This window comes from Temnothorax nylanderi, unplaced genomic scaffold, assembly GCF_030848795.1.
Source record: "Temnothorax nylanderi isolate EJ_2023f unplaced genomic scaffold, tnyl_v1.0 TNYL_tig0294_pilon, whole genome shotgun sequence".
NCBI lineage: Eukaryota > Metazoa > Arthropoda > Insecta > Hymenoptera > Formicidae > Temnothorax > Temnothorax nylanderi.
This window is the reverse complement of record NW_027249356.1, coordinates 225029-238105: the sequence shown is the minus strand read 5'-3', so window position 1 is coordinate 238105 and position 13077 is coordinate 225029. Positions and strand designations below refer to the sequence as shown.

The 13077-nt window shown below is 33.1% G+C and overlaps 1 protein-coding gene and 1 long non-coding RNA gene across 5 annotated transcripts; one reads left to right on the top strand and one right to left on the bottom strand.

The window, feature by feature from the left end:
- On the top strand, positions 1–2423 carry LOC139780737 (uncharacterized). 2 transcript variants are annotated; one of them, XR_011720324.1, is made up of 3 exons: positions 1–40; positions 113–1750; positions 2134–2423. It is a non-coding gene; the product is annotated as an uncharacterized lncRNA (long non-coding RNA). The 2 variants fall into 2 exon arrangements; XR_011720323.1 differs by having other exon boundaries at positions 1978–2423.
- On the bottom strand, positions 384–3465 carry LOC139780736 (uncharacterized). 3 transcript variants are annotated; one of them, XM_071719461.1, is made up of 5 exons: positions 2801–3465; positions 2427–2718; positions 2165–2361; positions 1988–2089; positions 384–1764 (listed from the first exon to the last, which is right to left on the bottom strand). In XM_071719461.1, the coding sequence occupies exons 2-5, from the start codon at positions 2713–2715 to the stop codon at positions 1762–1764; spliced, it is 591 nt and encodes a 196-aa protein (XP_071575562.1). In that variant the 5' UTR covers positions 2716–2718; positions 2801–3465; the 3' UTR covers positions 384–1761. The 3 variants fall into 3 exon arrangements, with proteins under 3 accessions (XP_071575562.1, XP_071575561.1, XP_071575560.1); XM_071719460.1 differs by having other exon boundaries at positions 2156–2361; positions 2801–3459; XM_071719459.1 differs by having other exon boundaries at positions 384–2089; positions 2156–2361; positions 2801–3457.
- Positions 3466–13077: the final 9612 nt, after the last annotated feature.

Genomic DNA, 13077 nt, shown 5'->3' with positions numbered 1-13077 from the left:
ATGATCAGCGGCAACGTCTAATTTTAGAATATTTTGAAAGGTAATATTGATATAACTTAATTATTACAAATAATGTAATTTAATATTTTAATCAATAGTTCAATAATTTCAGATTAATTTAAATCGAGAGAACTTGAAATAGGCATTTATTGGAAAGATTGGAGATCTTTTTGTGCGGTCAAGATTTTACGTTTAGAAGAATTCATTGATGACGTTCGACATGACATGGCTCTACAGTTGGAACCGCAAGGCCTCTTATTTGCAAAAATAAAATTCCTAAATGTAATGATGTCGTGAAAGCAGCGTCAACGCAAGATCTTTAAGCAACAAGTGAAAAATTTCCTAAGAGCAAATCAAATGAACATAAATGTCGCAACTTGGGGTAGGTTGCTTAAACGTTCGGCGCCTTTATTGCACAATTCCTCCAGAAACTCAGTTGACGACATGATGCCAATATAAATAATAACAAAGTAGTATAAATTTTTTATATTTTGAAATATATATACATATGTTTACAGTATTTTGACTGTTTTTGCAAATCATATATTTTGTAATAGATTCGTAGACAAAAAATAAAATCTATATGAAGAAAAAAACAAATACATTAACCCTTATAAAAAAAATAAAGTTTTATATTGGAAGACTAATTTAAAGTTGTATCTACTAATTTAAAGTGTCGATCAACTAACTAAGTCTCTTGTAAATACTAATTTAAGTTAAGTTCTATATTTGATAAAATATTTGTAAAATAAACAAATAATAAATGAGTATTCTACTTTTAGATAATCTTTTAAATAAAAAATCTTATCGCATAGGAATATCTTATATAGATTATCACATTAGTTGCTTTCCATTTACATCAAAACTCAGATAATTCTCACTTGTGATGTCATTCTGTCTTTATTATTCATTAATTGGCAAAAAGGATAGAACGACGTCACAAGTGAGAATTATCTGAGTTTTGATGTAAATGGAAAGCACCTATTATCTTATAAAAATGTAATATCACAACTTGTTGTGATAACAACAAAGCAAGTATAGTATAATAAAATAGTAATATAACCCGGTAAAATAAGCATAAAGTATGTAATACTTCCAGGTAAACAAAGTTTTGCTTTGGTTTCCGGCATTGCAGGCTCAGTTATCTGCGCGTTCAACATGTCCGCAGTCGCCGCCAGTTTTAACGGGCCTTTCAAGTATCAGGAAAACGCCTGGGAAAGGAGACCAGTCGCTCATCATAATCGTCAACGCTGCGGTGCCCCGTCTAGCACCGCGCCGCACTAGATCATGGACAATCAGCGGTACCAGCTGATGGACGAGGCGGTGTAGAGCGCGATGCTGGAACCGCTGCATACTGCAACCCTTGAGCGATTCACCCACATCGCGGTGGACATTACTCCAACTAAGCTGCATCGCAGCGTGACTGTCCTTTACGTCGCCACGGCGACTGGACTGATCAAGAAGATTTTCGGTCCTGCCTAGGACGCAAGAGGCCTGCATCGTCGAAATTTGGAGATCCTTGCCCTCATCGCCGTTGACGTTGCAGTTTCTGAAGGATACGCAGAGTCTCTACGTCGGCATGGAGATTGGCCTCTTACGCATACCTGCCATTCAGTGTTATCGTTAGCAAGTGTGCTTGAACGCCCAGGAGCCGAATTGCAGGTGGAACGGGCATCTCATGAAGTGCGCGCAGGCACCGAAGCAGAATTATTTGGCGAATCATTGGCATCAGGAGGTCACCAAGTGTCCGGTGCTTACCGCTTACTTTATATAAATAAATATTTTATTTTATTGTTTTTTTAATTCTTTTTTCGAGTGAGATTTTTAATAATTCTACTTTTAGTTTCTCTTTTTCTAATTTGGTTCTCAATATCTCAACTTCGTAATTTTTCTTCGTTTCTATGCTTGCTTTTAACGTATTTGTCAAATCAACTTTTGCTTCATCTAATTCATTTTCTTCGTATTTTCGTTTTTTAGATCCTACTACTGTTGATGGCGCACTTATCTTTAAAGGAGAACTTCTTTCCGATCTTAAGTTTTGTATATTGCAAGACTCCCAGCTATTAATGTCTTTATTTTGTAACAAGTACTGAAAATTCAGAACAATTAAATTATGTTTGACAAATTTTACAGATTTACTATTTTTCTAACTTACTGAAAATACCTCAGCTGGATTAGAATTGGATGGATCAGAACTGGCGTCATCTTGTATGTCATCGACAAGAATAACGTCTTTATCAGTAGGAGCAGTAATAGAATCGGAATCAAAAGGATTATGTAACCCAGATACTGATGCTTGACTCATAATTTCTTCAACTTGTTCAAATAAAGGATCTTTTTTTATATTAGGAAGACCTCCACCTATAAATAAAATAAAAATTTAATAATTAAGTTATTTTAATAATAATTTTAATAATAAATTATACCTGTTTTATACGTTTCTCTCCGAAACATTGCACAATACTTCCTAGTATCTCTTTTCATGTTGTCCCAACAATTACGCAATTTCTTTTCCGTTCGTTGGAGGTATGTAAGTTTATCCATATTGAAGTTTTTAGTTATGTCTGCCCACGCTTCATCTTTTTCTTTATTACTTGTTGCGTTAGTTTCCTTGTTCTCAATGATGTTACGATAAGGGTAAATTTTTTCTACTAATTCATGTTTTTCGGCGTTGGTAAAATTCTTGCCACGTATCATTCTGTTTTCCTTATCCATTTTCTGCAAGGAATGATTTATGTAAAATACTCTTATAGTTAATAATTAAGTAATATTTTTAATTAAAATCAATAATTTTACGTACTTAGGTTAGGTAGATCACGAAAACTCGCGAAGAATAGCATCACACTACACCGCGTACGCCGCTTATCGCTCGCTCCTTTCCGACTTTGTTGATCGTCGACGTGGAGGAACAATTCCGAGAATAATGCGATCGACCTGACGAAGCGCGAGACTGACACGACGTGGTCGTAAATTCCGTAGGTATCGCGATTGGCGAGCGGCTGTACAATAATCTCGAAAGCGCGAGGAGAACACGCTCGGCGAGGATATCGTGGGATATCGTTTATTATTTTGTGTGCGGCCTCGCGGGCGAGAAGCGTACGATGTATCCCGCGAACCACAAGACTATATTCGTATTGGATCACACCCCGTATTTCAGCATCTCCACCGAGTGCCTACATTTCACTAACTACACACAACGTTTTCTTTGCCGTGAATAGGTTATGAACTTGACGACTTGAGTATACTGTGACTTGAGACACCTTTTGTATTCTTGCTGTTGGCAAGCCTGGTAACAAAATTAATCGGAGAATCACGTTAATCGGAGACTGTGATATCGGCCCTATCTGGAGAGATTTCGTATCCTTACATCGTATTACCACCGCTGCCGGAAAAGAAGGAACCCTACGCTTGGCAGAAAGTGCCGCTAGGGAATTTTTAAGTCGATTCTTATGAATCAGGCTTGAATTCGATGTCTAGGTATCCTAGGTTGCCGATGACGAGGTCCAGATAGTGCGCTTCATAGTTTTCGGTGTCCAGGTGTAATAATACGTTGAATTCGATGTCTACGTGTCCCAGGTTGCCGATGACGAGGTCCACATAGTGCGCTCCGTAGTATTCGGTGTTTACGTGTATTAATGCAACGACATATATAATATAGACCAAGCATTCCTATGCTTTTGCTATGGAGGGGGTGAAGTCGGAAGTTGGCAGTTTAGGACAGAGTGAGAAAGCTGTTTTGCGTCTACTGCCCTCTCACTCTTGACTATGTGACAGCAAAAGCGGCAAGCGGCCATATTTACTTAACCTCTTTACCGTGAAAGGAGACGATTTACTGGCGGTCTGTAGAGGTTAACGGAGCGCGTTATAAATATTTCAAAGGACAAAAAAGGAGACGATTAAGATGGTTTTTTGTTGCATTTGTGGAGTACATTTAAGACATAAGTCGGACGAAATTCGATTTCACAGGTACAGAAACGTACAGTTAATATATTGTAATAATATAGTTATTATTGTAATTTGTAATGCGAGCAAAAAAGTTACATACTAAACTTATTACTATACGAGTAGAAACTTGAACATTGCTTCCTCATAGTTTTTAAGTGTGCAAATTATAAATTTAAACATTATTTCCTCACAATTTTTAAGTATGCAAATTATAAATTTGCACGTTGCTTAAGCAATATTTTATTTCACTTATAAAGGTTTCTCCATGAAGAAGCAATAATATTTTTTTGTACAACATGATTGCTTAAAAATATAAAGTTCTATGGAAGTTTGATATGTTTACAACAGGACTATATATATTTTTTCAGGTTGCCAAAAAACACAATAAGGAGAAAACGATGGCTTGCAGCAATAGAAAAAAAAATAAAGAATTTTTCATATACCGAAAATTCGGTTATATGTAGTCAGCATTTTACAAAAGATTGTTTTCTTATAACAGGTTGTGGTAAAATATATTTACAAACAAATACAGTACCAACTGTATTTGATATGGCGTTAAGAAATGAATGTAATAGCACTCAGGTGGTATGTAAAGTTGATATTTATTTTTAACATTTTTTAATAACTGTTGCAATGATCATGTAATTACAAAAAAGTACATATTTGTGAAATAAAGTCAAACTTTATGTCACAATTAAGGATCAGCAGATGCAGCAGCAACATACATGTGATACAAATGCAAGCAGTACAGAGAAGTTATATGTAACAAGTACTAACGAACAATGTCCAGAACCTCAGGAACCTCAGGAACAATCTTTACCAGAGATAAATATACAGACTACAGAGAATATTAACTTAGAAGAAGCACATGTATCTATTTCGAAAGTACAACGAACAACAAAGTTTGGTTTCGCTGACAGGTAAAATAATAAAAAGAAAAATTAGATGATATGTTTATTGTATACTTAAAAATTATATGCATATATACATGAATATTTGTTACATAGTACAAATTTGGATATGTTCAATCCATGCAAAGATCCATTATATAAATTGAAAATAAAAGAGGACGAAATAAAAGCGTTGAAGGCTAAGTTAAAAATATATCAGCAGAAATGCAGAAGATTGAACCAAAGAGTAATATCATTGACGTCGCTTGTAAAGCATTTAAAAGATAAGGAATTATTATCTAAGGACGCTGCTGAGTTGTTACAAGTAAGTACTGATTGACAGAAGAAATACTACATATATGTGGTACGAGTAATATAACAATATTAAAAGCATATAGCACAGGAGGAATTGCAATTTACTAATAATGAAATATACGTAATATGAATTATATGTAATTCATGTTGTACAGTCTAGCGTTTCATCAACTGAAAGACAAATATTAAAAAGACATCTTTCAAAGAAGAAAAGAGGAGTATTTTCGGATGATATTAAAACTTTTGCAGCAACATTACAGTTTTATTCAACAAAAGCATATGAATATGTTCGTAAGACTTTCCTTAATATTTTACCACATCCCCAAACAATAAGAAGATGGTATGCATCTGTAGAAGGCAAACCTGGTATAACAACTGAGGCTTTAAAAACAGTAGAGAAAAAAATTGATGAAGCAACAACAGAAGGAAAAATATTATATTTTAGTTTAACTATTGATGATATGTCAATACGGGAATTCGTAGAAATTGAAAATGATACATATTATGGATATGTTGATTGTGGTGTGACAAGTACAAAAGAAGCTGAATCTGACGAGAATCTACCAAAAGCAAGACATGCATGCGTCTTTGTTCTAGTTTGCATTAATGGCAGTTGGAAAATCCCTATTGCATATTATTTAATAAAATCTTTGACTGGTGCAGAAAGAGCAAATATAATTAAAATAGTACTTTCATCGCTACATGAAATAGGTGCCATTATTATTAATATTACTATGGATGGCTGTCCAAGCAATATTACAACAATGCAATGTCTAGGTGCACATATATCTGCAGAAAATCCAAGACCCTACTTTATGCATCCACAAAGTAAGGAAAAAGTTTATGTAATGTTAGATGCTTGCCATATGATTAAACTAATTCGAAATGCGTTTGCTACCTGTAAAAACATGCATGATGGCAATGGAAATAAAATAGAATGGCAATATATTATAAATTTAGTATATCTGCAAGAAAAAGAAGGTCTTCACGCAGCAACAAAAATAACCAGGCGTCATTTAAATTGGCAACAAGAAAAAATGAATGTAAGCCTGGCTGTACAAACTTTAAGTACCAGTGGTGCCAATGCAATTGATTTCTGTGCTATAGATTTGCAACTACCACAGTTTCAAAATTCAGCAGCAACATCATTATTTCTTTTTAATATAAATAACATATTTGACTTACTCAATAGTCGAAATCTTCTATGTAAAAATAGAAGTCAAGAACCAATATCATTGATCAATATCGACCGTATTAAAGAAGATATTCAGAAATATATAGATTATTTAAATAACTTATTTATCGATGGAGTGAATATTATGAATACAAAGAAAAAGACTGGCTTTTTAGGTATGTTAATATGTTTAATATGTATACAAAATATATCAAATGAATTGATTGCAACAAAGAAAATGAAATTTCTACTTACGTATAAAATGTCCCAAGATCATATCGAGATGTTCTTCTCAGCTATAAGAAGTAAAGGTGGACATAATAATAATCCTTCAGCTAAACAATTTAGTCATGCTTACAGACGACTCTTGCACCATACAAAGCTAACAATATTACCACATGGTAATACTACTGCGCAAGATGATACTGCTATATTAAATGTTACACATCTCAATAACGGAATAGATAATATTGTCAACGAATTTATGGAATTAGAGGAAGAAAATGAGGACGAATTTTCAGATGAAGCATTTATTACTGAAAACTGGTGCACATCAAATTATATAAAAGATGTTGTAGCCTACATTTCTGGTTTTGTTGCTAGAAAAGTTATAAAAAAGATAGATTGTGCTATTTGCAAAAAATTATTAATTGGAACCGATAATATGTCTGCATTACAGGAAAGAAAATGTAGAGGAGGATTAATAAAAGCATCAAACGATGTTATAACATTATGTTACATTGCAGAGAAAGTAATAAGAGGAAATTCAAACGTCATTAATAAAAAACATCCTGCTGAAAGATTAATAATAATTGCTTTATCACATGTATCATCTAATATATTTGATAATGTATTGCATATGTTGGAACAGGCTCCACTCCAAGATCACAGGACAGATTTGATAAAACTTATATTGTATGCATATTTTCAGTTACGATTGCGGCATATATGTACATCAAAAAACTATCAAATACAAAGGATCAGAAGTAAATTTACAAAATTAATAACCTTTAGCAATCAATAAATAAAAGAACTTTAAATATTTTTATTTTGTGTTACAGTCTTTATATAACCTATTCTCCATTAATATTTGATTTATTAATATTTTATTTTCTAATCTATTTTTACTTATTTTACATATTTATTCTATATATTTTCTAAAATACATATTAATAGCAAGACCTTTTTATCTCTATGTTTACATTTATTTCATACATTTTATATACGTCTCTGTTTATATTTTGTACCTTGTATACTCACACACATATATATTTTATATATTTATTATATATTTCTCATACATTTCACGTTTTTCTTTTAAATATTTTTCTGTATACATACACTTAACCTATAACACTTAACAGCGGTAAAATGAATATGGCGACTCTTGACAACCGCTCTAAGTTGAAGTGAGAAAGCAGTAGACACAAAACAGCTTTCTCACTCTGTCCCAAACTGCCAACTTCCGGCTTCACGTCGTAGACGGAATGCTTGGTCTATATTATATATGTCGTTGGTATTAATACTTTGAATTTGATGTCCACGTGTCCCAGGTTGCCGATTGCGGGATCCAGATAGTGCGTTTCATAGTTTTCGGTGTCCAGGTGTAATCGTACGTTGAATTCGATGTCTAGGTGTTCCAGGTTGCCGATGACGAGGTCCACATAGTGCGCTCCGTAGTTTTCGGTGTCTACGTGTATTAATACCTTGAATTTGATATCCACGTGTCCCAGGTTGCCGATGACGGGATCCAGATAGTGCGCTTCATAGTTTTCGGTGTCCAGGTGTAATCGTACGTTGAATTCGATGTCTAGGTATCCCAGGTTGCCGATGACGAGGTCCAGATAGTGCGCTTCATAGTTTTCGGTGTCCAGGTGTAATAATACGTTGAATTCGATGTCTACGTGTCCCAGGTTGCCGATGACGAGGTCCACATAGTGCGCTCCGTAGTATTCGGTGTTTACGTGTATTAATACTTTGAATTTGATGTCCACGTGTCCCAGGTTGCCGATTGCGGGATCCAAATAGTGCGTTTCATAGTTTTCGGTGTCCAGGTGTAATCGTGCGTTGAATTCGATGTCTAGGTGTTCCAGGTTGCCGATGACGAGGTCCACATAGTGCGCTCCGTAGTTTTCGGTGTCTACGTGTATTAATACCTTGAATTCGATGTCCACGTGTCCCAGGTTGCCGATGACGGGATCCAGATAGTGCGCTTTATAGTTTTCGGTGTCCAGGTGTAATCGTACGTTGAATTCGATGTCTAGGTATCCCAGGTTGCCGATGACGAGGTCCACATAGTGCGCTTCGTAGTTTTCGGTGTCCAGGTGTAATAATACGTTGAATGCGATGTCTAGGTGTTCCAGGTTGCCGATGACGAGGTCCACATAGTGCGCTCCGTAGTTTTCGGTGTCTACGTGTATTAATACCTTGAATTCGATGTCCACGTGTCCCAGGTTGCCGATGACGGGATCCAGATAGTGCGCTCCGTAGTTTTCGGGGTCTACGTGTATTAATACCTTGAATTCGATGTCTAGGTGTCCCAGGTTGCCGATGACGAAGTCCACATAGTGCGCTCCGTAGTTTTCGGTGTCTACGTGTATTAATACCTTGAAATTGATGTCTAGGTGTCCCAGGTTGCTGATGATGAGGTCCAGATAGCGCGCTCCGTAGTTTTCGGTGTCTAGGTGTAATAATACCTCGAATTCGATGTCTACGTGTCTCAGGTTGCCGATGACGAGGTTCACATAGTGCGCTTTGTAGTTTTTGGTGTCTAGGTGTATTAATAACTTTAAATCTGAATGTAGGACACGTAGATATCGAATTCAAGGTATTAATACACGTAGACACCGAAAACTACGAAGCGCACTATGTGGACCTCGTCATCGGCAACGTGGGGCACCTAGACATCGAATTCAACGTATTATTACACCTGGACACCGAAAACTATGGAGCGCACTATCTGGAACCCGTCATCGGCAACCTGAAACACGTGGACATCGAATTCAAGGTATTAATACACCTGGACACCGAAAACTATGGAGCGCACTATGTGGACCTCGTTATCGGCAACCTGGGACACCTAGACATCAAATTCAAGCTTGATTCATAAGAATCGACTTAAAAATTCCCTAGCGGCAGAATTAAAATTATGTCATGACATAATAAAAATCCGCTGAATTAAAATTATGTCTAGACATAATAAAAATTGGACGAATAATAGTAACCTTTCGAAAGTAGAGGTTTTAAGCTTGAAATTTAAATTTTATTTATTTTTAACAAAGTTACCGCTGCTCGAGTTTTGCCTATTTTTTAAGATAAATTTAGTGTTCCTTCAATTTTTGTGAGAAATGTATAATTTACTTTTACTTAAATATTATTAATTTTTATGTATTTGTTGTTATTGCTAATTTTGTGAATAATTAAAAAATAAAAAATAAAAATGTTTTGCAGATCCTTGCTTAACACTACAAAATAGGTGATATCAGTACAAAATTACCTTTTTCAAAAAAGGTAAAAAAAAGTGCCAAGTACACGCAATGTATTTTGTAAATTCAATCGAAAAATTATCTCACAAAATTGTCTCACAAAAATTGTCTCACAAAATTGTCTCACAAAAATTGTCTCACAAAATTATTAAATTACAAAATTGTTATTTTATTCAATCCAAGTGATATCTACCTCGAAAAAACCTAAATAACAAGTGGTATCTATTAAAAAAAAAATACGTGAAATCATTTAATACTGCGCCAATTACAAAGAGAGAATATATATATATATATATATATATACCTTAACAAAATTATTATTATATCACGAAATTGCGTTACCAAACTCAATCCAAGTGATATATACCTTAACAAAATTATATCACAAAATTGTTTTACCTAACTCAACCTAAGTGATATGTTATTTCAAAAAAATATATGAAATCTTTAAATTACGCCAACTACAAAGAGAATATATATATTGCTTTGAAAAATAATTGTAGTGCAACTACTCTTAAAAAATAAAACAAAATTGTGTTACCTAACTCAACCCAAGTGGTATGTATCTTTGTATTCCTGAGGATCTTTCTATCAACCCAAGTGGTAGTAGTTTTAATTCTCCTTGATAAAATTATAATATTACAAAGAATCATTTAATCATTTTAATCACAAAGAATTAAAGAGGTAACATTATAAAATAAAATATTTAATTAAAATAAAATAAATAAATTTTTCTTGTAAAAAACTTGGCGCTGCTTTTTTAAGATTAATCTAGACAAACTTGCATAGGTGCATAAGCATATGCATAAAGAGATGGATTGGTCTATTTCCTTTTGCACATATATATGAACCAATCAATTTCTTACGCTTATGTTTATGCGCGATGCAAATTTGTCTGGATAGACTTTAAAAAAGCAGCGCCAAGTTTTTTACAAGAAAAATTTATTTATTTTATTTTAATTAAATATTTTTATTTTATAATGTTACCTCTTTAATTCTTTGTGATTAAAATGATTAAATGATTCTTTGTAATATTATAATTTTATCAAGGAGAATTAAAACTACTACCACTTGGGTTGATAGAAAGATCCTCAGGAATACAAAGATACATACCACTTGGGTTGAGTTAGGTAACACAATTTTGTTTTATTTTTTAAGAGTAGTTGCACTACAATTATTTTTCAAAGCAATATATATTCTCTTTGTAGTTGGCGTAATTTAAAGATTTCATATATTTTTTTGAAATAACATATCACTTAGGTTGAGTTAGGTAAAACAATTTTGTGATATAATTTTGTTAAGGTATATATCACTTGGAGTTTGGTAACGCAATTTCGTGATATAATAATAATTTTGTTAAGGTATATATATATATATATATATATATATTCTCTCTTTGTAATTGGCGCAGTATTAAATGATTTCACGTATTTTTTTTTTAATAGATACCACTTGTTATTTAGGTTTTTTCGAGGTAGATATCACTTGGATTGAATAAAATAACAATTTTGTAATTTAATAATTTTGTGAGACAATTTTTGTGAGACAATTTTGTGAGACAATTTTTGTGAGACAATTTTGTGAGATAATTTTTCGATTGAATTTACAAAATACATTGCGTGTACTTGGCACTTTTTTTTACCTTTTTGAAATATACAAAAATTTGATCTTATACAGATTTGAAAATTATATCATATTGACCATGGTGATGCTGGAGCCGTCTGTATAACCGACAAAATTACCATTTTCTATGTTATCGACCTATATCTGTCCTTGTATAGACAAGGATATAGACAAGGATAGCACCTACATTGCACGCACACATACGCACGAATCGTCATATACACTATACTCTTATATTAGACTTCTAATCTCGATTTGGAGGGTTTATCGATGTTTTTCTTATTGTGCAATTCAGGGAAACTCGTTTTCACGTTCGTATCAATGGTATATCTTTTATATAAAGCACATCTTGTGATGAGCTGACAGCAATCGCTGTAACTTGAGACGCCATATTAGGATAGAAATAAGTAAGGAAATCTGTAATTCCGTAATTTTTTCTCGTTTTCTATATTAAATCGGAGTTTCCCTGAATCATTGATGTATGTACTGCAATTCTGGAAAAGGATTTTTAATTCTGTCAAATTAATACGACGCTACGTGACGACAAAGAAATGTCGGTAAAACAGACGACTCCAGCATCACCTTAAAATAAATAAATATATTGAAGGCTCAAACACATATGATGATAATTCTGTAAAAAGTTTTGATATTGTAGCAATCTGCTTGAGCGTCTAATATAATTATTCATATGATTGGACATAATTATTTTTAGAACTGTATCTGGCTTAGTTTTCAAATACTTTAGCACAAATCCATTCTTTCCGTTTATAGTGATAAATTTTAATGAAAACAAATCAAACAAAAAGAAATTGAAAACCATATCATTCATTACAGATATAACTAAAACATATATTGTAATATATATGTAATTAAGATATAACGGAACACAATAAAGAGAGAAATAAGATTACAATTTGATTTGAACTAATATACACGGAGAGAATTTTTTGTTATATTTTACCCTTAAATTCACTACAAACTTGGCACAACTTGGCAACCAAGGAATTTTTAAAATATACAAAAGAGTCAAAAGACATTTTACAAACAACGTGATAAAAATTACCAAGCAGATTGGTAAATTTTGAAAAATTATTGAAATTTCCTGGATATATTTTAGTAAAATTAATCAAATATATTTTATACTTTAATGTAATAGATATTAATATTTTTTATTATGGTGGATATTAATCATAATAGCTCGCATAAAATTCTTGGTGGTACATGTTGTCCCACAACTACCATGATTTCAGGGTAAATTTTAAGAGAAAATTCTCTCCGTGTAGCGTTATGCAGTGTTGGACTACATGTCTACATGTTAACAACTTTATTTTGACAAAGATTATAGATGATAGCATTTTCGAAGACAAAGTATTAAAGAAATTTATTTTAATAATTAATGTGGTGAAGTATTATATATTATTACTTTGACCAGATGCATTTGACAAAAATCAGTTGGAAGTATGATAATATCAATTTGTTCATCTTATTAAACAGACCCGCATGTCTCTACGTTCTTCGACCTTATACGACACAAGACCAAATAAAAAATAAATGTCTAATCCACAAGAGACATACATATATACTGGGACTAATCATTCTTGTGTCCTATTGACTATTAATTTTTAAATATGAAATTCTTTACTTT